The sequence below is a fragment of the Varanus komodoensis genome, unplaced genomic scaffold, assembly GCF_004798865.1.
Source record: "Varanus komodoensis strain SLA01 unplaced genomic scaffold, ASM479886v1 scaffold14_1, whole genome shotgun sequence".
NCBI classification, from domain to species: Eukaryota; Metazoa; Chordata; class Lepidosauria; order Squamata; family Varanidae; genus Varanus; species Varanus komodoensis.
Genome location: NW_025335438.1, coordinates 4,940,647 through 4,966,321, shown reverse-complemented (window position 1 = coordinate 4,966,321; position 25,675 = coordinate 4,940,647). Strand labels below are relative to the sequence as shown.

General features: G+C 41.7%; 1 protein-coding gene across 1 annotated transcript in view; it reads left to right on the top strand.

Moving 5' to 3' along the window:
• Nucleotides 1–25,675, top strand: part of CNBD1 (cyclic nucleotide binding domain containing 1) — a 166,968-nt gene that overhangs the window by 5,305 nt on the left and 135,988 nt on the right. Inside the window, exons 3-4 of the mRNA XM_044424328.1 lie at nucleotides 4,498–4,611; nucleotides 12,221–12,379. Coding sequence (XP_044280263.1) covers nucleotides 4,498–4,611; nucleotides 12,221–12,379 — 273 coding nt within the window. The remainder of the gene's footprint in view (nucleotides 1–4,497; nucleotides 4,612–12,220; nucleotides 12,380–25,675) is intronic.

Here is a 25,675-nt window from a genome sequence, read left to right as displayed (position 1 = left end):
TGTACAAATAAATACTTAGCAAAGCAAAACCCTATACTTGAATATATTACTTCTGTTTATTTCTGAAGTTGTTATATTCCTGAAATATAATATGGCCAAATGTTCTTTCCGTTTTATTGTTAAGAGCCATGTAAGCCAAGTTCCTGATATGTTAATTATATATTTGTTCCCCCTTAAGTCCCATGTCTCTTTCCTCTGTTCATTTCCTTCCTTATTTAGCCACCCCCTTTTTATCCATCCTGTCCATCAGTGTTTTTCTTTGGGAACGCCTTGTTTGCCCTACACTATTCATACAAGATCACATATTTTTATTCCATATGTTTTTATTCCAAGTCCTGCCTTGACTTCTGTAAGGCGCTCTACGTGGGGCTACCCTTGAAGACGGTCCGGATACTTCAATTGGTTCAAAATAGAGCTGCCAGGCTGCTGACGGGGACTGGGCGTTATGTTCACAGGACTCCAGTCCTCCGTCAGCTTCACTGGCTTCCCATTGAAGTCCGGGCCCAATTCAAGGTGTTGGTGATGACCTATAAAGCCCTAAACGGCTTGGGTCCTGGTTACCTGAAGGGGCGCTTACATCCATATACGCCCACCCGCCCCTTGAGATCTGCAGGAGAGGCCCTTCTCCGGGAACCCTCCATGAAGGAAATTAGGAGGATAGGTACTCGGAGGAGGGCTTTCTCTGCAGTGCTGCCCAATCTATGGAATGCGCTCGTCGTTATTTGTTTTTCGGCGCCAGGCAAAGACCTTTTTATTCAAACATCATTTTAACTGTTAATACTATTTGTTTATTTTATTCTTAGGCCAGGGTGACTTATTTTATATTGTTAACTTGTTTTATATTTTTATTGTATAATGTTTTAATTTATATGTTTGTGAGCCGCCCTGAGGCTTTGGTGAATGGGGTGGCATAGAAGTTTTCTAAATAAATAAATAAAAAATAAATAAGTAATTCTTAACATGGGGCAGTATACAATTGTGCATAGCTCAGAACCTAATTTCTTCTAGCGTGTCATTTGAATGAATGAGCTGACACAGATGGATACTGTCATAGATTAAAACCAGCAGGTAAACCCTGAAAAGGATAAGAATAGGATACCTATTGTTTTCCCTTAACCCATTTGCTTATGATTATTAGAATCTTCTTGAGTTATGTAACTAGCCCTTCTCCAGACTCTGGCACTTCTTCTGTTGCCCATGAATTCTCAAAGATGATAGATGGTGGTTCTGAGAGTTCTTTCATTAGCTCTTCTATGACTCTGGGATAACGTTCATCAGGCCTTGGAGATCTGAACTTGTTTAGCCCAATTAGAAGATCCTTGGCCTGTCAACCCTGTCCCTTCGACTTGTCCTACACAAAGTTGGCTTTTTTGAAATCCAGGGTACACGTTTGGCTACATTTAGTTTTAGCTTCCATTATTACTGAAATTCATGTAAGGTGTGGTCACTTTCCCCCAGAGTTCCTGTAGCTGTTACTTTGTCCACTATATCTTCCCTGTAGTTTAGGTTCAGGTCAAGTAAGGCCATACCTCTTGTTCCTACTTCTGCTCTGCTGGAGAAAGTTATCAGTGATGCATGTTAGGAATCTCTTAAGAGGGGCCATGTTTGGCACCGTTTGACTCCCAACAGTTATCAGGGAAATTGAAGTCCCCCATAAAGACAACATCATGCCTCCTTGAAATACTGGCAATTTTTTCCCCAAAATTTTCATCTTTGTCTTCACCTTGATTGGATGGATGATAATAGACTCCAGCTACTATATGCTTCTTTTATTCCTTTTTTCCATTTATATTAATATAAATGTTCAGTCCTGACCCTGGTGCTGTTCAACATTTGTACTAATGATTTGGATGAGGAAGTGATGGAAATGTTTATCAGATTTGCAGATGACACAAAACTTAGAGGGAGAGCTAATATCCTGGAAGACAGAAATACAATTCGCAGCACTCTTGATAGGCTGGAGTACTAGAGTGAAAGCAACAGAATGAGATTTAATAGGAACAAATGCCAATTTCTGCACCTGGGCAAAATAAACCAACTGCATAGTTAGACGATGGGGGATTCTTGGGCCAGCAATATTATGAATCAGATGGATCTTGGGATTGTGGTAGATCTCCAACTGTATATGAGTCAACAATGTGATGTGACTGAAAAAGGGGAAATGCTATTTTGAGCTGCATTAATAGAAGTACCACTTCCAGATCACGTGTAGTACTAGTTCCCTTTTACCAGCACTGGTTAGGCCTCATCTGGAGTATTATGTCCAGTTCTGGGCACCATTGTTTAAGAAAAATGCAGCCAAGGTAGAAAAGGGTTCATTGGAGGAAGAAATGGGGATTAGAAACAAAGTCTTATGAGTATGTTCAGCCTCAAGAAGAGAAGATTGAAGGAAGATATGATAGAACTTTTCAAGGACTTGAAAGGTTGTCATGAAGAGGAAGAACAGGATCTCTTTTCAATCATCTCAGTGTGCAGGACATGGCATAAATTACAGGAATAAGTTAAAGGTTCAAATGACAGGAAACTAGATTCTGGATGAACATCTGGAAGATATTCCTGATTGTTAGAGCAATTTGACAGTGGGACCAATTACCTAGGGAGGTTGTGGGCACTCTAGCAGCATTCAAGATGTAGCTGAACAGTACAGCTGAGAGGAATGATTTAACTTACAGTCCTTCACGGAGCAGAGGGTTGGACCTTATGGCTCTCATAGATCCTTCCAACTCTACTGTTGTAATATTCTGTCTTGGGGCTTGCTAATCTTGGAATTTCAGCCAAGAATTCCAACCCTGTCTCTTCTTTCAGTTCAGATGCAGATTCTGAATGAACTATCTTGGAATGCTGAGAAATGGGCCCAGTCTCTGCATGAACAATAATCAAAGCTCACTCTGCTTGAATTCATTGGTCACTTCTGTGCCTCCTAGAGTTGCCCAGTAATCTACACACTATTTAAATGAGATCTAACCTTGGATGGCAAGTAGGTATAAAAATTAACAAGAAAGAAAGAAATCCATGAGAATTTTGAATCCTGTGGAAACAGCCCAAATAGAGGACTCGGGGGTAAACAGATTCCAGCATTCTGCTTCCCAAATGCAGCTTTGGATCAGAAGTTGGGCATTCAAGAATATTTTCTTTCCAAAACTGTCTTTAACTCAGCACAGCCAGCCAAGCATTCTGCCCCAGCTAAACCTCAATTCAGCGAGAAAAGCTTAATCATTTGATTTATATGTGTTTCAAAGATTTTACTCATTTCATTATTAATTTAAGTCACATCGTTTTGCTTTTCATACACTGGCAGTACTTTCTTTGTTGTATTATTTTATTATTTTGTATGCTGCCTGGGCTGTGGCTGGTAACAGAGCTTATTTCAATGACTGCTTCTTTGAGCTTCACCATTTCATTTCCCAGAATGTCCTTAATGTTGCATTGTTCTTAGCTATTCTGGGAGAAATGGTATAGTTGTCTCCAAATTAAAAAGGCAGCCTCCATTCTAAGAAAAGAAAATATAATGGCTGTCAGAAGGCAACTGCTGAAACCAGCTGCTCCTAGTAGAGCAGAAAAGAAAACTGTCAAATGAGTACTGAGCGGGTATTAATGAACTAATGAAAACCACCACATTGCATTTATTTTGTAATGAATAAAAATTGAATTGGATTGTCCCCTCTGGATTCAATTTGTCATTCATTAAGGAACAAGTGCACACCCTTATAGATCATCCCTTCACTAGCTTCCAGCATTATATATTTATTTTTATTTCAACATTTCTTGGCCAATGTTCAGGGCAAGAGACCTCCCCCCTGCCTCAAAAAAAAAAAAAAAAAAAAGGATGCTTACACAATGAAGTTCCATGTAGTCAAAGCAGGGGGGAAAGATAGAAAAAAACACCAGGTATAAAACATCTTGCCAAGATAGTAATAAAATATGAATCATAATTGCAACTAAAAATCCAGATGATTAACTTCCTCATGCCAGTAATCATGAAAATAATCTGGGTGGGCTGCCATGTGTGTGTGTGGAAGGCAGTCGCATGCACCTAAGTCTGGATCTGGTCCATCATGCTCTACTCTTTATTATTGTGCTATTAGTGCATGAAGCTTTAAATAGTGGCATAAGCAGAAAAATTCCTTTCTATAGGAGCTTCCAATACATATTTATATAGTGGTGGTGGTGGGAGAATAAAGTAATGAAAAGGAAGTGAAGGAAGAGTAAAGCAAATGGTAACAGTGTGAATTAAACTTTACAGGTAGCCTTAGACACTGTTGGAAGGACTCCAATGGGGCAGAGTGCCACACAAGCACAGCTACATGGTTCTGGTACAGAGGAGAGTTGGAAAGCACCAATGACCTGCACAACCTTATACCAATTTCTTTTAGTAGGTGGGAAGCCGGAACAGATGCGATCTTCCTCTAGCTGAAGTCGAAGTCTGTGATAAGTAACACAGTTGACTAGGATTTCACTATTTGCCATGCTCATTCCCTTTTTCATATTTTTCTTCAGAGACAATCCATGCACCACTGAAAAAGCTCATCAACAGTTTATGGAAATTTATCCCAGCATATTCATCAAAAAACCAACCATTTTGCCAGGCATTCCAGAACGAAGAACAAAAGGGTAATTCTCATTTTTTTTAAACACACACATTCTCTCTCTCGCTCTCTCGCTCTCTCGCTCTCGCTCTCTCTCTCGCTCTCTCTCTCTCTCTCTCTCTCTCACACACACACACACACACACACAGTCTGTATTTACTGTGAGAAGTCAAGAAAAGATAAGCAGACTATGATATGAGGTTGGTCATCACCACTACATGTCACAGAACAGCTGCAAAATACAAAGATTAGTAGCTAGTGCTAAATTCATTTTCTGCCTGAGCAGAAACATCTGTGCATTTTCTTCAAAATTCATTTGTCCTACCTTGCAGACAGCGACTGGTTGCATGTACTCAATTCCTAGTCAGATTTTGCAGCAACTCTAATGATGGCAAGTGTTTTCCCTCAAGATTGGGTTAGAATTTAATCCATAGATACTGGATGTCCCATAGCTATTTATGGTGTCTTTCCCAAATTAATTAATTATACATACCCTGCTTTTATATTCTGCTTCAGTGAAGCCACGGGTAGAGGAATGGTAAGCAGTGAGAAAGGCTGAAGGTAATCTGTTGTTTGGAAGGAGTAGATAATCACAGCTCTTTGCAAGTCAGACCTGGAAACTTTTATATATGGTTTGGAAAAGAGGTATTTCTTTCTGCTTCTTTCAGCCAAGGAGCTGCATTGCAGTGGTGTGTGGGCCAAAAATGCTGGTGTATTTCAGCTTAAAGATCTTCCTGCCACTAACTAAACCTGAGAGATGGACTCCAGTATTTCAGAATGGGGAAAAACTGCACAAAAGCTGGGAAACCACTGCATCAAAGGGGGTAGCATGGGACCTGAGGTTCTGTACTCATTGTTTAGAAAGTAATCTGCACTGGCCTATTCGCAGCTGTGCAAGGATGTTTCCTTTGCTGGGGCATCTGTTCACCTTGCATTGCTCTTAGTTGGACAGAGTTGCACAGCAGTGGAAATATGAGAAAATAAAACATGGAAGGAGGCACAGATGGGAAAAATAAATTTATGGGTTAGTGTAAGGGCTTGAACTTTGTCCCACATATCAGATTTCTGAACAACAAAGTTCAGGGAGTAGCTTTTGGGGACAGCTGGATGTCAGTGACTTGGAAAGGAGTCTGTTGTTACCATGTGTGACCCAAGTTATTTTTCTGCCTAAGGCAGATGGTGCTCCACCCCATTCCATGTACAGATGGTTGGAATGACATTTGAAACTGCCTTGTGATAGGATTGTGATAGGATTGTGTTGCCCAGCATATTGAAGACAGCAGGCTAGTTTAGGGAGAGCAGGACCAGCTTGTGTGGCTTTGCACAGTCGTCCAACAAAAGGGAACAGCTGGGAAGTTTAGGAGGAATGGCCAGAAAGCTGCTGCTGCCCCTCAACCATTGTTTGGTGCTTGAGGTAATCACTTCACTCTGCTTAATAGCAGGGCCAGCTCTGGTTGCTGTCCAGCTCCAAAATTTTCTTCTTCACCCTATTTCTGCCACTGAAAGCTGGAAGTGAATCCATGCAGAACCATTCACTGTTTATTGGTGAGCATGACAAAAATCATGCTCAGTATGTGAACAGTGCCCTTTCCTTCAATATTCTCAGTTGTTTAGTAGTTGGGGACTGGGGGTGGGCTACCCATCATGGGGACACTTTCTTCCCTAACTGTCCTTTGGTGCTGTCTATGGTGCATAGCCCAGTTTTTGAATGGCATCATTCAGATAATTAGTTCAAGGAATGCTATAACTCCAGTTGTGACACTTGTGGAGAAACTTGAGGTTGTTGCCAAGGTGCAAACAAACACTTGGATAGGTCATGCAGACTCTTCAGTATTAGATCCTTGCTTCTCTTGGTTTATAAGAACTGGTAAGCAGGGAACAGCCAGCCAGGACAGGGCAGTGATAGATGCCTCCTTGTGTGGAGGAGTGGGCTGAGGCCACCTGAAGGAGTCTGTAGTGAACCAACTTGCACTGGCTGCTTTTATAATTCTGGGCTGATCTGAAGAGCTGTTTTCCTCTATAAAGCCTTAGTGGCTCAGGACCACAATTCATGATGGAGTGTACCCAAGTATGAACCTACCTGAACACTGTGTGCATCATCTAAGGCCCTCCAAAGATGCCCCTCCAGATGTATCCTCCAAAGGAGACTTGGAAAGCTGCACCAAAGGTGAGGGCTTTCTCAATGGCACCCCTCCCCCCCCCATTGTAGTATGATCTCCCTGAAAAGGCCCGCTTGCTGCCAACACTGCTATATTTTTGGCATCAAGTTAAGACCTTCCCCTTTTCCCAGGCATTTGGCTACTATGATGAAGTTTTAATAAGGTCCTAGATTGTTCTGAATGTTGGTTGTTTGGGTGGATATATGTGTGTGATGCCTGTTTTTATGTTTGGACATAAATGATTTTTATAATACATATTTAAAATTTCAGTCTTTGTAAACTGCTTAGAGAGCTTTGGCTATTGGGCAGTATAGAAATGCAATGAAATGAATAGTTCTATGAAACTGACATTAGTTACACAAATGCACATAATGTTTGAATATTTCCAAGTGTCCCTGGAGGTTAAGTAAGAATGGGACTCTTATCATGTATGAAACATATGATGAGTTGGGACATTCCTTTCCTCCATTTTCTTCTTGTTCCCTTAATATATGTACATGTCCCTCTTCGCATTCACATTCTCCCCATATTCCCCATCAAGTTAACTCCCTTTTAACTGAAAAATACCCCAGATATCCTTTTCCTGTGCAACTTATTGTGATAGTTTATATCCATTCCCAATTTTATCGGAAAGTTGACTTCTTCATCATTCCAACATTGTAAAAAGCATATTTCAGAATTCAATGTCCAAACATACTATCTGGTGTTAGTCTGCAGCTGGGCATTCTGAACCTCATATTCTTCACTGAAAGGGGGCATTTAATAGCTGGGACTCAAAATTGCTTTCCCATGTGTAAGCTGTCCCCAGCATTGGTTGAAGAGCTGTGAGGTCACAGAATTTTCAGGACTGTTTCACGTAAAGTGTGGTGGGGAGAATAGTCATGAATTTGGAGAAGTCAGGAGAATAGAAGAAAGTTGATTGGGCTGGTAGGAGAGCATTCAAATCTGACCTGTGCAATATTAATAGGATGAGAAGTTGACAGACCAGATATTCAGAAGTAAAGGGGTAGGAAGCAAGATGTGGGAATTGTATTTCACACATTTATTTGGGTGAAATGTTCTAATTGTGGCAGCAGCCTGCTAGTTTCCATTTAATCTCTGAACTTCGATACTATAAGGATTGCTGACTACAATTCTTTTCCTGATTACTTGGCAATTGTCTGCCTCATCTGGCAAAACTGTTTCAAGACAGGGTGCTGATCTCAGGAAGTTATTGCTTTCTTCCCTGCAGGTTCGGAACCCAGCTATGATGGGGTTCGATTTTTTTTAAAGTGCACATGCTACATACATGTGCCAGCAGACCCAAATGTGTGAATTGCTTGTATGAGTGTCATGCTATTTCCTTCGCTATTTGTGTCAGAGTTTTACAGTCTGCTTCAGTCTTCTAAGTAAGATGAAATGGCTAGAAGGACAGCACATTGCCAGGAAAGAGGTCAGGTGCCACAGTGGAATACTTAAAGCTCAGATCTAACAGCGGTGGTGGTGTCACTCTTAAAGGGGTAGGTTTGATAGATGTGGCAATCCCATTGTACCTGTTTTTCACTGTGAGGTCCTTGAGAGAAATCAAGGAGGATTATACATTTGTCACCACTCACATCAGTCAATAATAGGAATGCCCTCAAAGAAGGTGATTACACAACAATATGACCTTTCTTTCCTGGGAATTATCATTTAAACTTTAAACTAGCTCAGTGTTTACAGAAACAGAACTTCTAGGTTATTGTAGACAGAAAGTCAATCTCTTTGCTTTCAGGAAGGCATTCAGCAAATTACTGCACTGCAAATCCCCCTTTCCACCCCAGTCTTCTTTTTAGCAGAAAAGTAAGTTTTACAGATCAGCAAATTGCCCAGTCCTTAGATGGGAGAAATATTTTAGCAGCTTAGGCTTTCTTCCTTGCTGATGCACCAAAATCCTCATTTTAATAGATCCTTTGAATTACTTTTAAGTACCACTATGCGCTCAGAGTAATTTTGCTTACAAGTGAACTGAGGATCAATGCAATCAGCTAATAAGATTATACACATTAACTGTAAAGCAATATGATGCAAAGGAACAAGGAGGATGCATACAAGATTGAATTTATTTACTGATTCAACACTGTAGTAATGTTGTGAGATACTTATTCATTTATTGCTAGAATTATACACTTCTATTATATGAGAATCATACACATGCAGATGCCTGGTGGAAAACTGTAGGACAGGATATAAATCTGTTTTGGTCTGAAGGGCCAAATCTGATTTTGCAGAGGAGATGAACACAGGTGCAGTCATGCATACAAACTCTCGCACACACGTGAGCATGTGCACACACATAGACATTAATTGGGGGTGGGGAAATCACATGTGTGCACACATGCACTGCATGGGAGACACATGCACACACAGCTCAGTCCAGGCTCTAGTTTTTGCCCTTCCTCAGCCACACCAATCAGATCAGTGCTTTATCGTTGCCTTCAGCAGCAGTAAAGCAGTGATTTGGGCAGGTTTGGAGCTGTAGGAGGACAGAAGAAGGCTGCCATCCCTCCACTCTGCCCAAGTACTTCTGCACTCACTGATCAGCTCTGATCTCTGGTGAGTGCTATAAAGGGAAGTCCCTTGCTTGTCTCTGACAAGAAACTGAAGATACATTAGGAAACACTATTGTAGAGGCAGATGGAGGGTGGCCTGGCTAACTACCACATGCAGCCTGTAGGACTCACTTTTTGCTCCCCTGGTGTAGATTATTTATCTAAAAGAGTTGGCTTAATAAAACAAAACCACCACCAGCAGCAGCCCTCAAAAGGACCTTGTGGAGGTAAATGGGTATGCTTCTCAATGCCAGTTGCTGGGGAACACAAGTGGGGATGGGGAGCTGTCACATGCTTCCAATGTGTATCTGATTCCACTGTTGGCACGGAGTGCCGAACCAGGCAGGGTTCAACATGCCCCGAGATGCTGCAGTTCAGACAGGAGCCAAGCTGAGCAGCATTGTTTGTGACAGTACAGAAATGGGAGAAGGAGGGAGAGAACACAGATTACCCATAAAACATTGGCCAGTATTAGGATGGAGAACCTCTTTATTTCCATTTTGGCAGCCCAAATAAGTTCTCTGATATCTGTAAAGCTCTCCACCTTCTTGCAACACCACATTTCTTGACATCCTAACTTGGCTTCTCCTTTATATCACCTTTAGCCTGTCAGAATCTCCTGCCTTTTTAACTGGCTTGCTCCTCTTTTCAGTTTGAATTTTCCTCCAGTGCTTCTGTATGGCGCCACTTCTCTTTCTTCCTGCAAAACTCTCCACCGGAACCACCTTTCCCATGATTTCCCTCACCCCTAAACTAAACCAAACATAAATATGCAGAACTGCATTGACTCACACACATCCCTTGCTTCTTCCTTTTCTCCCCACTTTTTATTGCCTTTCTTGCTGCCAACATTTAGAATGGAAGGCTTTTTTTTTTTTTGGCAAGGCAAGGGTTTGGTGGATCCATGAAAGCTTCTTGAAGAAGGGAGCTGTAGGTAAGAATTTACACTCCTTTGTACTTATACAGGGGCAGTTTTGGAAATACCATGTCTGTTTCCCACTGTGCACTTCAGACACATTTGTTGGGGACAAGCTGCATCATCTTTTGAAAAGACAATCACCGTGAGCTTGTTCAAGAACAGCCACCATCTGGGAGCAGCCAGGAATTACCACTGGGAGAGTTAAAGGCTGTCAGCATTGAAAAGCAGACAGAAAGCACTTATGATGGGAGACAAAATAGTAGTGGATGACAGGGCTAACCTAAGTCATTTTGCTGCCTGAGGTGAAGGACAAGATGGTACCTTCTTTATCTCACCTTCGGAAGTCAACCAAACTGGCAGCTGAATTGAATTTTGACATTGGCAATAGGAAAAGTTCCTGAGCGTTATCTCGGCATCTGGCTAGCTCAGGTCATCCAGCATGGATCACGAAGCTCTGTCCTGCAACAGAATGAAAAGGCTGGGGCTGGTACCACTGCCTTATTCACACTACCCAGTTTTTGCTGCCTGAGGCAATAGCCTCATTCTGCCTCATAGCAGAGACAGCCAAACTCTTCTTGGAGCCTCATGTCTGTTCTCTGTTGCTGGCTTTCTCTTCCTTTTCACCCCAGAACATTTGGAAGAACCAGGCTCTACCTTCTCATTTCATAATAGTCAGTTGGGGGTAGAAAGATCTACAGGGTCACTGAGCATTTTCTTTTTAGTTGCTCCTTGCCCTGGAGACCAGGGAGAGTCTTAAGCAATAGGGATTGCTTCCTCCAACTTCTGTCTCCTATCCTGCTTTATTGAATAAACTAAAAATACTGGGCCATAGCTTCCTTAACAACAGTTCAGTCAATGAATTAATCAACACTATAGTGACAGCAAAACTCCTGTATACGCCTCAGTAGACTCCTAAGAAACAGCTCAAATTATTTTTCCTTATAGCTGGTATGTAAGACATCTATATATCAGTATGTAAATGTCTGTCCTGGACCAAATGAAGAATTGAGTATTGCAGTCAATGCCAGATTCAGAATGTCTCTCAGGCAAGGCATCCTTAATGGGCCCCTTTCCTCAGGCAGCCAGCCAGCCTCTTCACTATTGCTGTCACTATATTGTTCTGCATCAACTTTCACGTGATTGGTACTACGAACCTGCTGTTCCTTTTTCTCTACCACCATTGTATGAGCTGGAGCAAAAGGCAGGTGAACATGCAGGTTGCAAAGTTGGAGAGGAAGAGCAAGTCCAAGATTGTGAGCCCTTGGCAAGTGCCCCACCATACCTGTCCCAGACACTGGTCCTAATCATAGTGGACTGCTCAGTAGTAAATTAATGTAGATGAGCTACAGATAGAAATATATGGAGCTGTCTTACACCGAGACACACCATTGATCCACATAGCCAACTCCTGTCTACTGTAAATAGCAGAAGCACTCTAAGCTTTTAAGCCTAAATAATTTTCTTCCCTTTGGAAAATATGCACACAAATTATTTATTTAATGTACATACCACCCAACCTTCATTCCTTAGCAGCTCCAGTTTAAAAAAATTGAAGTAGCAGGGCTGAAAATTATATCTACTTGAAGTGCAAGAAGCACGCACTGTCCATTTTGGTGCATTCCCCTAAGTCCTTCCAGCATGGAGAAGATGGAATGTGTGAAAATGCAAGCAGTGTCAACATTCTTTTGAAGGAAACATGACGTTGGCTTCAGGTGTTGCTTAAGTTGAAATCTAAGGATAAACTAAGGATGGGCAGAACTGTGCTTTCCTGACTGAAGCTCTTTGAGACCTCCTCAAATCTTTTGCCTGAGAGTGATCTCCCAATTTTGCTTTAAGTTAGAAGTGACATTTCTGTGGCAACCCTCCATTCCCCAGAAGTGCCAGGGATAAACATGTGAGCTTATTGCCTATTAAATTGTACCATATTTCCTAGAAATTGTAGAATTAGTTCACTCCAATAGTAGCCAATTAATCTTTTTCTCCTAGGGTACATTCTTGTGCTTTCAGCAATGATACTTCAGTTGATCAAGATTCCCATAACATACGTTTCTACTTGAATCAGATGAAAAGTTCCCAGAAGTTGCGGCCAAACTCTCCAGAATTCATAGAGAAGCTGCAAGGCCTAATCAAGATACTCAAAAAGATGTAAGTATTAACTTCTTTCTCAGCCTTCCTTCCTTTACTGTGCAAACACAGGAAACCATTTTCTTTCAAAATGCATAATGAGCTGTTATGGGAAGTTAGCAGTGGAATGTACAGAGGCATATCGTTATGGACACATGCAAATAGCATTGCTTTTTGAACTAATGGTCATACCATATCCTAGATACTTTGCTTTTTCCAAAGTACTTTGCAGTTTGGGGCAAGGATTTTATGCTAATGTGAAGCAGTAAAAAAGCAGTAAATCCACAGTCATTAAATAGCAAAGGAACTGAACAGCAAAAGCAGATTGTCAGTCCTTACTACAGTATATATGGAAAGTGGCTTGAGTTGAAGGGAGGAAAAAGGCTAAGATGGAGAGCTGGGAAAAGCAACAGGGCTTTACACAGGTATCACTTTTGCCATGGGTTTGCACTTGTTTTATGACTGAAAACTATAATCAACTGTTAATAATAATAATAATAATAAGAAGAAGAAGTATAGATGTGCAGCTCTCCGTTTGGATCAGGATCTTCATGTTGAGGTAGAGGGGGTTAAATCTACTCACCAGCTGCTCCCTTCCCCCAAAATTCACCCATCATTTCGAAGGGACTGCAAAGCCAAGCCCAAAAATTGCCTCACAGGAATAAACCATAAACTAGTTGAGTTCTTCTTCTTTTAGTCCCTGTGGGAAGGGATGGGAGATAATTTTCATAAAGCACTGGCCTGATAGTGATGTTTAAATCTCCCATAGACATGGTGGGGGTCCTGATCTGTATCATCCCTCTTTGTGTTTACAGTAGGATGAACAAAATGTAGAAGATCAGCTATATGCTACGCATCTCCTGTTGTGTTTACTTTAGCCCTTTAGTACCTCCCTTCAGGCTCTGAGGAGAATGTGGCAGCAGAAAGTTCATTTTGGATCACTCCTGTTTTTAATAGCTTAATAGCCCTAGAGGGTGGAGGAAATTGATCACCTCTGCAGTGCTGGGTGGGGAGCGGGGAATGGGCATCTGTTCTTTTCTCTTATATACTCTTCTCAGGCAAAATGTCCATGCTCCATGCTATTTGACTTGCAGGAGGAAACAGCTACTGGTATGGGGTAAATAGCAGCTCTGGAAGACAATTATCAGGAAAATGGCACGGCGGAAAATGTTAACCCACTGCCCCAGCATTATGGCCCTTATCAGAACCCTCTCCACCTCCACAGCTGCTATTAAAATGTCAAGAAAGAGCAGGAGGCTTAATCAGAGATCTTGGGCTTTTGCATCTAGCTTTGTTCTAACAGACACATTTTAATCTGCAAACTCTTTGATGGGATGGCATAGCTGCCAAGAGCAAATATCGGTGTGCTCTTGTTTTCTGGTTTTGTGGCATTAATTGCACATTTTAATTAATTGGTGGCACTAATTGCATATTTTAATTGAATGGCTTTCATGGTTCTAATTGCATGTTTTAGCTGACTGGTTTGGATGGGTTGTTTGTATTTTATTTTTTTCATAAGCCACCTTATGGGTATTTCTGCTCAGTGTAGGGAAGAAATTAAGCAAGAACATTGATATGATCGTGATTACACAGTGATCATGGATCTACAAGTATATCCCCCTTCCATGCTGACTAGGGAATAAAGGAATAACTTTGTGCCTAAGCATTTGATACCTGAATTGTAAGTGCCTCATTTCCTACGATTGCTCTGATCCATTCATCTCTTTCCAGTGATTATTCTCATGTCCATATTGTGTCATATTTAGTCCTGTATACCTGTAATTATCACATTATTCTCTCTTTTGCTCTCCCCTACATCTCCTGCCTTAAATGACTTCAGAGTGATCCTTATTATCATGCTTGCTAGTCATGTTGTGCTGTGTAATTTCCAAATGTTAATTAACCTGCCCTCCAGTAATGTCAGCTTCTGTTGCTGCCTCCACTGCCACAGCCAGCTTGTCTGCCTGCCTGCCTGCCTGCCTTGGTGCCAGCGGAGCGGGGAAGAGGTGGGGGGCGGGTGCAGCATCAGTCTGTCAGTGCTTGGGCACATATGTTGCCTCCATGCTGTGAATCAGCTTTAGATGCCAGGATGAGGTGTTTACAGTGATTCGGTCTGAGCCTGAGAGCAAGGTTTGGGGAGCTTGCGGAATGGTGGCTGCAGACAGAGGCATAAAGCAAGTCATATGCAGACTCTGTTTAATTTCAAGATTGTGCTACAGCTTTCATAGCGAAGTCAATTTGGGATTGCTGCAATGCTGTCTAGTAGGAAAAAATGTTAGTGATGAGGTACCCATCTGATGATGTCTACTGGAAAAAAATGTCACCATCTTTATTGATTAAAATTCACAGTCTGCCAGCAACAGCTATTTGGGACTTGTTAACAGTTGCTTGATCATCTTGTTCCCCCTTTACATTATGAAAATAGAAGAAGAACACCAACTAACCAAAGGTGTGATGAGATCATAACAAAGAACTTCCAGAAATGGTATTGCTTCTCTCATGTTTGCCCTTCTTCCCCTCCTTCCAAAGACTTTCTCACTAAAGGCTAACAGAGGCTTTCTAACTTTATTATATTAAAACCAACCAATGAGGCTGACTTTGTAGTACAAAGGAAGTGAGTTGTGGAAATTGGTAACAAAGGAAACAAGCAATGTTAGAATACCAGCCACTAGGGCAATGTGGCTTAAAGATAAAGAGTTGGTTCCAAACTGAACAGAAAACCTGACACCTTCATGGTGTCTCCTGTTTAAGGGCCAGTTACCTAGAACATTTGAGGCTTCTCAACTTCTTATCCTGATACTATATCCCTGGATTAATGATGTTAAGTTCTCCATGCTCACTAACCCTTCCCGCAGAACTTGAAATTGTCCTATTCTCAGTGATTACCTGGCTTATCTCTGGGTCCAATGGCGTTGCATTTCAGCTATGAATTCTGCCCTCTCCTCTTCATCGGAACCAAAATCTGTATCTACAATCTATGAGGAATGGGCCCATCTCCTATTTTTGGCAAGAATAGTATAACAAGGAGTGAATGGCCAGTGTAGCAAGGCCCGAGGGCAAGCTCTCAAGGCACTGGATGGAGCCACCCCTGTTGAAACGAATCAGTTCTGGTGGAAGAGACCAGCTAGGAACCGTACATACCCTGTTTAAAGTTCTACAGAAGTTCCACTGAATCTGAAAGATTAAAAACACCCACAGCAGATTCAAATAAAATATTTTGTAAATAGAATCTTATCAAAACCAAACTATGGAAATTCTTACCCATCCCTAACTTCAGTGAGATTTTCTCCCAGCTGTGTATTAGAAAGGGGTTTCCCCCCTTAGAAGATTAGTTCACAGTCTTGTTAATGTTGACAGCTTGCATAAACCTAGTTCGTACATTACCACTGTGAGCAGGGGAGGAAAGACTTCTACCTGCTTGGGTGCATGATGCTACATTAGTAGCATATACATTAATGTATATGTTAGTATATTCATTAGTAACAAATAACAACTGAAGGCACAACAGTATGCTTTTTTAGATGGGAAAATGTTCTGCAATTTCCAGTATTCCCCAGCCAGTTTTAAACATGCATAGGATCCTAAAGGTTAAGTGCATCTGGTTTGCAGGATTACTTGTGATAGGCATTCCTATTAAAGTGTGAAATATTGACTGCACAGAAATGGTGTTTCAGCAGCAGCCATGGAACAACTTGGGAACAGTCTCCCTAAGGAAGTTCAACTGGTGCTGATAAGTCAGTTTTGTAGACATCAGTTCAAGACTTTTGTACTTTCTCTGGCATTTTAAATTGATTGTATAGATTCTGTTTTTTGGGGAGAATTATGGTCTTGTCTTTCACATGATTGCTGATTGACTCTTGCTGTGTTATGTTGTTCTTATTTTTATTATTATATGCCATTGTAGAACTTGCTAGGGTGACGGGTGAGTTAGAACATTTTGAAACAAACATCCAGCACTGACCTATGATTGGATGCAAATGGTCAAGTGGGCTAAAGAAGTAATGGTCCTAAAAAATGTGCTAGTTAAAGTATATATATTATATCCAGACACAAATAATTTGTGTCCGGATGGTCTTGAGTTGGACCCTGATAATAGTCATATTTAGAGTAGTCCCATTTATATCAATAGAACTGAGATTCATCCTGATTAAAACAAATCATATTTTAGTGACTAAATCTGGGTTTAAATCCTTTTATTTTTCAAATAAATAATCAAAGGAAATGTTCTTGTTTTCATTTGTTTTTAATTTGAGCTTTTCAGAGAAGATATAATAGCTAAATGTTCAACTGTAGGCTCCTCATGTTTTAAAAAATGCATCTATATGGAGGTTTGGTTTCATGCAAATTGTGTGAAACAATTAAAAAGACTATTTTGAACTTTCCTTTTCTGTACAGAGATGAACTTATAACTATCTGTGAAAAAAAAATCAGTTTAAGCTTTCAGCACATGATGTGCTACAAATTCCCCTGCCTCATCCGTCTGCCAGAGCATTTTAGCCCCTCAGAGGGTGATGCCTGGAACACGACTTTTTTCCTGATCCCACCAATTAACAGCTTTTCCTGTGAGAATATGGTGGAACTGATGATCATTATGCATCTGTGGAGTGAAGATGCAAAGCTTTTTCCCTAAAATGTCTTCAAGGTGTAGCTCCTAAGAATGCTATATTTAAATATGGACCCAAAGTTCAGTTTGAGTTAAATGAGCAAAGAGTTGCAAAGTGCTGAGGAATCTCTTTTCTACTGGGGCTTGGAGACTAGCTGGATTCACACATCCAGTGTGGTTTTCATGGTATACAGTTCTTGCCTAGATGTACCTAGCAGACAATTAATCTAGTGTGGCTTCCAGCCTCCTCATTCAGACCTTCCACTGTTCACACTTATCCAGTCAGCCACCACACCTGAAATTCGATCCCATGCTGGAGGGCTGGAGCAGCTCCTGGAGAGCTCCAGCTCTTTCCAAGGGACTCTTTGGTAGCACTTTGAAAAACATGGTGCTGGGTTCAGATGATGAGAAAAATCACAGTTAAACATGGAAACCATGGAACGGATTGTTGTCTCATATCATGGGTTCTAAAAATGATGCCATGCTGAAATACCGTGACAGGTTTTGGTGGCATGACCACCCTGCTCCAGACAGCACCATGGCTTGTTGTATCATGGAAACCCATCAACTGAGGAGTGTTGCTTTTTTAAAATAAAAAATAGATGGATATGCAGATAGCCCATACAGGAACCATACACCATGGATAGTATTTTGTGATATCTGTGGACTCACTTGCATGCATATCATTTAGTTGTGGTATCTAAACAAGCTCATCTGTGTTATTTCTAGACATTGAAAAGAATGAGAAAACAGGAGAAATTATTTCCTAAATAGGCACTTGCGGTACGTGGAATTTATTCTGGATTACCTTTGTGCCATGTTGTCAGCCAGGTTAGGACTGGTTTATGAACTGTGTTATACACAATGTGCTAGACAAATCCCATAGCCTTAACCATGTTCCCTGTGGATGTGGGAGGACTGCAAAAAAAAAAAAAAAAGTCCAGTGGAAGAACCCAAATTGGGATATTTAACTGGTCATCCCTGAGAGACTGAGAGCTCCAGGGGATTGAAGAGACCAGCTTTGGTCTATTCTTGTTGATGGCGGCTGATACCAACTGGGGCCACTGCATCAGATCTGTACCCATAGCTGGGATGCCTGCAGGCCTCTATGGGTGAACACCATCTTTGTTATCCAGCTCAGGCAGTAGGTTCTAGATACTAAGCTATTGTTCTCACATTTGTCCTGGACTTTGGAACTTTAGATAATGGTGATCTTCCAAAAAAAGAAGGGATATATTTCAGAGTGGATTTGTAGTTTCAAGATCATAGTTTCAAAATCATAGAATAGTAGAGTTGGAAGGGGCCACGAAGGCCATTGGGTCCAACCCCCTGCTGTCACAGGACACCAAGTTACACCATCCCACTCAGATGGCTGTCCAGTTTCTTTCTGAATGTCTCTAATGTGGGAGAGTCCACCACCTCTCCTGGCAGCTGGTTCCACTGTTGTATTGCACTGACAGTGAGGAATCTTTTTCTGATATCTAGCCTGAATCTGGACTTGGTTGACTTGATTATTTCATGTCTTGCACTCTGGTATCAGCAAGCAGAGATCTTGACCTTCCCCTTTGTGACAGCCTTTGATGTACTTATAGAGGGATATTATGTCCCACTGCCTCAGTCTTCTCAAGGCTGAACATGCCCATCTCTCTCCGCACAGGACAATGTTTCCAAACACCGAATCATTTTTGTTGCCCTCCTCTGGACCCTTTCTAATTTTTATGCATAATTCTTAAATCTTGGTGCCCAAAACTGGACACAATATTCCAGATGAGGTCTGACTAGTGAGGAGTATAGGTTAACTACTACTTCTCATGATTTGGAAGTAATGCTTCTGTTAATGCATCCCAAAATAGCATTTGCCCTTTTGGTGGCTTCATTGCATTGCATTGTTGTCTCATATTTACCCTATTGTCCACAATTACCCCCATATCTTTTCCTTTTTCAGTTCTTTTGACCCATGTATTCCCCATCTTGTATCAAGGTGTTTGGTTTCACTTCCCTAGATGGAGGACTTGGCACTTGCACTTACTGAATATCATTCTGTTGCTTTCAGTCCACTGTTAAAGTTTATCAGGATTGCCCTGGAACTTCATTCTGTCTTCAAGGGTGTTTGCTATTCCACCCAGTTTTGTATTGTCTGCAAATTTGATTATCTTGTCTTGTACTTACTCATCCAAATAATTAATAAAGATGTTAAAGAGCACTGGGCCCAGGACTGAACCCTGTGGCACCCCATTGGTTATCTCCAACCAATTTGAGAAGGTGCCACTGATGAGCACTCTTTGGGTCCAATCCAGCAGTCAATTTTGGATCCACTTAATAGTTTTTCTATCCAGTTTTCTATCCAGTTAGCCTAGTTTGTGCTAATTTGCTTATCAGAATGTTGTGTGGCACTATGTCAAAAGCTATGTCAAAAGTCTACATAGATTACGTCCCTTATGTGAAGATCACAAATTACTTTATGACATTCCAGTGAGTTTTGTTCTAACTTAGTACAAAATTATTTAAGTTCAAAGGGAAGCCATAATTATTGCATGCATTTCTTTAAACTACAGGATGGGAAAAATGATGTACCACCCATAAAATGCTTGTTAGGGGAAGCATTATTTTGTAATTCCTAAGAACTTAGTCTGTAATCAAAGGAAAGGCTTTAAGAACAGTGTGAGAAAGTCTTTCATATTTTATCCCCACAACACTAACATTTTGTAGTCCATTATTCTGTAATGATAACAAGACCCGTTTGCATTGTTTTAAATTTAATTGGCTGGATTATTAAGCTGTGAAAATCATTCTCTTCATAGTGTAGGACAAGTGAGAGTTGTAACTCTGGATTCAGCCATCTGAAGACAGCTGGAGAGGAAGATTAGTGCCATTACAATAATCACTTTCTCACATTTCGAAACTTTTGTGGACCCTGTGTGAGTATATGATTGTGTGCACACAGAGTTTCTATTAACATTTGGCTGGCCACATTCCAACATATAGTTATGTGCCCCTAGTTGCTCTTAAGACTATGAAGTAAGAAGAGCCCTGCTGGATTAGACCAGGGTCCATCCGGCCCAGCGTCCTGGACGTTTTCCATCCAGATGCTTCCAGTAGTGTGCAAACAGGAAATAAGTTGTGCACTCCAACTTATTCAATACAATGAGTGCAAACACTTGTACACTAGACAGAGTTCAATAGTCTATGCTCTAACTCCATTTCTGTAAAGTTGGTGATCCACATGCACATGTTGTAGGAAGAGAAAAGACTGTTGGAAGTTGTTCCTGGGGATTTGCAGGAAAACTGTATTTAGTATTCTTAAAAATTCTGCTCCCTCAATCCCGTAGGACTAATGCTTGCATGCTTTCTTTGGAAACATGCAGAGAAAAGGGCACAGGCATCAACCCACCAGTAGAGGAGGCTCTTTGTGAGGTGGAAAGATGGAATGGAAAGAAGTGGGGTTTGCCCCTTATAAGTGCAAGCTGGGGCCCATAGGGAAGCATTACCCAGGAAAGGATGTGTGCACCATTAGTAGTGCATTATCTAAGGCCATTCTCCTTTCCCCCGATGACCCCTTCAGATGTGAAGAAGACTGCCTTTTCAAGTGTAAAGGATGGGGGAGTATTGGGTTGACTTTGATAGTGGCCAGTCTGGTGTAGTGGTTAAAGTGTTTGGCTTGGGACCTGAGAGACCTGGGTTCTAGTCTCCACTTGGTCACTCAATAGGTGACTTTGGGCCAGTCACTAATTCTCAGTCAAACCTACTTCACAGGTTAGTTGTTGTGAGGTTAAAATAGAGCTATGCAAGTTGCATCAGATTCCTCACAAGAGAAAAATGTCGGGATGCAAATGTGAATAACAACAGTGACAACAACAGAGAGGTTGCCAGAGGACTATCCTATTTTTTAAGGCATCTCCTCTTTGAAGGGCTGTCCGGTCCATCTGGTTCACAGTTAAAGAAACATCAAAAGAAAAAGTTGCCCATCTTCATGACCTGGATGCCAGTCTAAGAATGCACACAGGTCATGTAGTCACACACTTCCATGGTTTGGTCAGGTGTACTGTATTTCTATTTAAATTATTGTAAGTATTTCTAAATTTGCTACTATACATGTAGATTAACACATGACAATTTTATTCAAATAGGGACCCCCTTTTGGTGATGTCTATCCTTTTTCTGGCAATTCACAGAAGTGGCTAATCTTGTTGACTGAGATTTAATGGGCAGCATTCAACTTTGTCAGTTTCTCTCGCTTGCTGGATTTCTGGCTTTGTTGGTTAATGGATGTCTTGCCAGGCAGCAGCTGCAATCCATGGTTGCCACCTGGGTCCTCACAATTGCTGGCCTCATGGAACCAATTGGCTTGAATTTTGAGGTCATGGGAACTCATGACAATGTAGCATTGTTCTAACAAGGGCTTTTGGAGGAAAATGGTAGCCACCAGTCTCTAGGTGTAGCCCCCATTCTCCATGCTATTTTGCCAGCCACAAATAGTGTGGCACATTTCAGGTAATTGGATCCCAGCAATGATTAGATACATCAATGTACTATAAAATAAAATACATACTTCTAGTGAACAATTCCTACTACAAAAGGAATGTGTTTGTGTGTGTGAGTGAATATATCTCACTCAGAACATTGAAGAATCTATATCAATATGTGTTAGTCTTCAAGGTACCATAGAACTCTGTTATTTTTGCTTGAACAAAGAAGAACACAGCTACTTCCCTGGAAACAGAAATTATTGAGAATGAACAAATGAATAATGAAGAATAGATTTCGTAATGATGCATTTCTGGAAACTTAAGCCATTTCTTATAATAACCCTCAGCAATAGGAACTATTCTGAATACTGTGGGAGCATACAAGCATATTCAAAAAGCCACAATTTTTTGGGTTTGTCATAGAATTGGGGAATTGCTAGAAAGACTATCACTCCTTACAGAAAGATGCCTGGGATATTGGATCTGTGCCTGAAAACACCAGGAGTTTTTAAGGAAGCTGCTGTGGAAAGTAATAATAATAATGAGTCTACTGAATAGGTTCTATGAAGCTCATGTCCTTGCAATACAGCTCTGCTCTTTTCAGAGAGCTCATGATACATTTTAAGTAGAAATCATACTTTCTCATTTGCTTTGCTTTAATCTCATTTTTCTTTCATCTTAGCAGCTACAGATAGAGCTGGCAGATTCTTGTTCATGATTGCAGAAGTCAGTGTTGTCAAATGTACAAAATCTCTTTGAGAGGTTTAATGGAGTATGACCAACCAGATTATGCAGTTTCAGTAAGTTCAGAGGCATGCAGCTGGTGGACCTTGGACCTTCAGTCTGCATATGACCACTGAACACTCTTTTTTTTTTTGCTAGTTAATAAAAGGAACCTGGGATGCAGGTGGCACAGTGGTTTAAACTGCTGTGCTGCTGTGCTGGTTGACTGAAAGGTCACCGGTTTGAATGTGCACAAAGGGGTGAGTTCCCGTTGGTCCGTCCCAGCTCCTGCCAACCTTGCAGTTCAAAAGCATGCAAATGCAAGTAGATAAAAAGGTACCACTTTGGTGGGAAGGTAACAGCGTTCTGCGCACTTTGGTGTTTAGTCGTGCCAGCCACATGAACACAGAGACTGTCTGGGGACAAACGCTGGCTCCCTCGGTTAGGAAACGGAGATGAGCACTGCCCCCTAGAGTCAGGCATGACTGGACGTAATGTCAAGGGGAAACCTTTACCTTTTTAAAAGGAACCTACATTGCCTTTTACCTGTTATTGTTTTGTAATGTGATTTGGATTGGCTTCTCTGGTATGGAACCTTTTAATGTTTAAATGGGGAATATGCATTTCTGTAAAAACAAACCACAAACCAAAAGAAATGATCATCTTCAACTTCTTGGGAGCTGAATGCAAGAAGGAAGCAAACAGCAGTTTGGTTTCTCAGGATTTACAGGTGTCTTTTAGGAGACTGAGCACACTGACCTGAGGATTTTATACTTTAATGAGCATATTGAAAAAGCTGGATAAATAATGCTGGACTAGATAGACCCCTTGGTTTAGTCCAGCCTGGCATTCATGTTCTTATTGTTCTTCTTAATGAAGGAAAGTGTTCTGTATCCTAGTTCTGGGACTCCAAATTAGCCAGTGAGAATCCCGATTCAGAGAAGACATGGGATACAGATACTGGCCTTTTAACAGCCAAGGGCAGAAGAACTAAAAATCTGATATAAGTCACTGGTGCACCAACAGCGGTCATGATGGATTGGGTCCATAGTCTTTGCATTTGACTCAGTGTTGCAGAAAACCCTTTTAACATATGATAGGATATCAGCATGGGACTGATTTAAAGGGCACTTTATTATTACTAAGCGTGTGAAGTTTAATTGGTTAATCTGGTAATCATTTAAAGCATGTTGATTGGCTAAAATGGTGCCAGTTAGTTAGCCAATAGACTTTAATGTTGTAAATTGTTTTTTAATACATAGCACGCTTTAAAAATTACATCCAATGGATAAATTTTCTCCTGTGTGTGAGTCTGAGGAATGCTTCCTTTAAAATGATGCTTGCTAAACATACACATCTTCTAAAATCTGAGACTCCTTTCCCCCTAGTTTTTCTCAAGTGAAGGACTGGTATCGGAGTTGGGCATCTGATGAAGTCCTCATTCCAATAGGGCATCCATTGCCCTCCCCTGGAGTCCTCCCCCAGGCACTACAACTACAGCTGCATTCTCCACTTTCCTTGTGATTTCTCCCTGGACAGTTTTATGGATTAGGCCCAGAAGGATAATAGAGCAAAATTTCAACAACAAGGGAGACTTGGCACCTTTTGGGAAGCCTATTGCTCAAATATTCTCCAAAACTTGGAATTGGTGCTGCTCATGTGCATATGTAGCTTCAATCAGTGCATCAGTTAATTGAGTAAAGAAACAGTCCTATGCACATTTAGACAGAAAAATGGCCTACAAGATAGTGAGCAATCCAGTTTGGGGATGGGAATCTGTCAGATATTCTATATTCTCAGCTCAGTTCCTTGAACTTTGGCCCACTTTCTCTCTTCTTTAAGTCTGACTTGCGCTGAGAGGTTGTGTGGATGTCTGGCAGGAGGTGAGTCCAACTGTTGCATATTATTTTATGGAAGTGCAGGTATAATTAGTGAGGCTGGCTCACACGCCTGCTATGCAAGCAAGTTCTGTTCTACACATGCCACTTGCAGGCATTCTGTACTTAATGAGAGAATAATTCAGTACAAAGAAGGGGCCTGCCAAGCATTCTCCGACTTTATCTTAGCTTGACTTGCTTCCTGGGCTGGGACCAAGCACTGGAAAGAAGTGTGGTGAGCACAAGAGAGCCAGATTCTGGGCAGATATTTACATCACCCAGCCTTATCACTACTCACAACTCTCCTCATCTTCCAGCCAGCCGCTTTTCTGCCTAGCCATTCATAGGATTTCACTCATGAATTGAGTGAATCTCTCTAGCTGGATAATAGTTCTAATGATCAAAATATGGGGATACTAATACTAAATTTATATGCAAATACTGTTATAAGATGAATTATTATTTACTTGACACCCATGCTAATTTTTTTAATATCCAAGCATTATTAAGTCAAAATTGTAGTTACAACACTGATAGAAGTAGGAGTAATTCTTTATCGTGGCCTCTGTGCATCACACATATGGGTGCTGCGCCTGCGCAGTGCCTTTGGCCAGAAGATTACAAGCTAATGGTTTATTATGGCAGGAAAACTCCGCTCCCCCTCCCCCACAGCCTATAAAGAGCGGAGCGCCCGCCATTTTGTTCAGTCTTTGCAACCGCCGTTCACTGTGCCTCGTGCTGCCTTCGACTATTGCTTTGATCGTTACTTGTAGCCTATTTTTCCTTCCTTTTACTCCCAGTTTTATATCCCTGATAGTTCTTGTTAACTCTAGTTATTTCTACAGTTCTTGTTAGCTCTAGTTATTCTGCAGTTCTATCGTTCTACCATTCTACTTTCTACTTTCTTCTTCTAAAAAAATATATTCTTACCCTCTGCACTGTCTTCTTTTTTCTTCTTCTTGCAATGGCACAGTGAGCGGCCTTCCGCAAATGTGTGGAATGCGGGTCGAAGATGTCACCATCTGACCCGCACAACCTACGCCTCCTCTGATTGTGGGAGGGGCATAGGACTGACAAGTGCTCCCATTGCCTGGCCTTCTCCAAGCAGGCCAGAAAAAATCGGGAGAACCGCCTCCGGAGGCTCCTGTGGGATCAGGCAGTCCGACCCACTGGTTGCCGCTCTGAAGCCTGGCCCAGCTATGGTGGTCCCGCCCTCGCGCCCGTCGGATGAGGGTGCCTCTACTTTGAGGGCCCCACCAGCTTCTCCCAAAAAGAAGAGCGAGAAGCGCAAGCACGCCGATGCTGACAAATCGGCCAAAAAGGCCAGGAAAGAGAAGCCTTCTAAACCGGCCCAAAAGTTGAGGGATCTGGACCAGCCCCGACACCACGTCTTGGGTTCGACAGCAGCGTCGGTCCAGCGCCAACCACCATGCCGACGCCACCCGAACCGGTACTCCAGGCAGCCATGAGGGTCACCCCTCAAGGGTCTCCCCGTCGTGTGCCTGACCTCCCGGCCGAGCCGCTTCCATCTCTCCAGCTGGGGTCGATCTCTGATGGAAAAATTCAGGACTCTCCCCCCAGGGCTAGGTCACCAACGCCTATGCCCATGGCCACACTGGAGGCGGATGTGGTTGAATCCCTGCCCAGG